This window comes from Somniosus microcephalus, unplaced genomic scaffold, assembly GCF_052327205.1.
Source record: "Somniosus microcephalus isolate GS21.2 unplaced genomic scaffold, FLI_Smic_1.0 unresolved_chr9, whole genome shotgun sequence".
Classification (NCBI taxonomy): domain Eukaryota; kingdom Metazoa; phylum Chordata; class Chondrichthyes; order Squaliformes; family Somniosidae; genus Somniosus; species Somniosus microcephalus.
Genome location: NW_028225187.1, coordinates 24,205,180 through 24,206,539, shown reverse-complemented (window position 1 = coordinate 24,206,539; position 1,360 = coordinate 24,205,180). Strand labels below are relative to the sequence as shown.

At 45.7% G+C, this 1,360-nt stretch overlaps 1 protein-coding gene across 1 annotated transcript; it reads right to left on the bottom strand.

The window, feature by feature from the left end:
* Positions 1–468: 468 nt before the first annotated feature.
* On the bottom strand, positions 469–843 carry LOC147084930 (histone H2B-like). The gene has a single exon (XM_085979634.1). It carries the CDS (start codon positions 841–843, stop codon positions 469–471), a length of 375 nt encoding a protein of 124 aa, XP_085835760.1.
* Between the last annotated feature and the right edge of the window lie 517 nt (positions 844–1,360).

Sequence of the window (1,360 nt, the reverse complement as noted above, 5' to 3'; positions counted from 1 at the left end):
CCAGAAAAGCAACAGCGGACAATATAATTAAAATTCATTAAAGGAGGCACGCTGCATTTGAAACCTATTATAGAATCATTACAGCACATTGGAGGCCAATCGGCCCATCTGAAATCAGAGTCTCATCCCGAAAACAAGCTTTTCATTCTTCGGCAGGCTCTAGAAATAGTCATAGATTCTGAGTGCAAAGGGAAATAGCGACCACGGATGCTGTTTGTAGTTTACTGGACAGGAAATTCAACAGCGACGCTAATGTCGATCGGGTCAGTGGACCTGCTTAACTGAGAATTCAAAAATAAAACTATAGCTGGAAATTGAAACGTTCGCAAACAAACTTGTTAAGGAAATAATTACAGTAAATTGAGTCTAAAGGGAGATGTGTTTGTGTAGCTCTTTCAGAGAGGTTGTGGGTGGCTCTTAAAAGAGCCATTGTGTTTTGGGTTTGTTCTTTCAGAACAGCATGGAGTTTTACTTGGAGTTGGTGTATTTGGTCACTGCCTTTGTCGTTTCCGACACGGCATGCTTGGCCAGCTCGCCGGGCAGCAGCAGGCGCACGGCGATCTGGATCTCCCGGGAGGTGATGGTGTGCCGCTTGTTGTAATGGGCCAGGCGGGAAGCCTCACCCGCGACGTGCTCGAAAATATCATTTACAAACGAGTTCATGATGCTCATGGCCTTGGAGGAGATGCCGGTGTCGGGGTGTCCCTGCTTCATCACTTTGTAGATGTAGATGGAGTAACTCTCCTTCCTCGACTTTCTGCGCTTCTTGCCGCCCTTCGCTGCCGGTTTAGTGACGCTTTTCTTGGCGCCATTCTTGGCAACTGGTTTCTTTTCTTCAACCATTCTCAAACTCGATGTCAGAAACAAAATGACGCGAATCCGCTCCGGGCAGTCTTAATAGGCTGCCCCCACAGCCCTATGCTAATGAGGGATGGGTGAAGGCAATGAATGTGATTGGCTGCTGAACAGTGATTTCAATTTCCATTGTTCTGCATCTCACTGATAGGCTTCTTTGTGTATCCAATCAGATTGAGTTTTTGTCACCAGCACGCCCCCTGCAGTCAGAAAAGTCATTGCAAGAGCATCTGTCCATTCACCATTTCCCAGATCATTATCCAGTGACCCAAACACTTCTTCCGGACGTGACAGCAATTTAGATGTACTTCCTTCAACCAGTGCACTATATTCACATCTTGCGTTATAGTCTTCGCCATTTTAGTCCAGTATCTGCCAGCCTCTAGTACTGTGAGTGTGTGTATTGGAATAATTCTTTATTATTCAGTCTCTGGTGATTTATGTAAGTGTGGGAATCATTCTCAATCTCAGGCTCTGTTACAGTATGTGAGTGCGGGATCCTTTC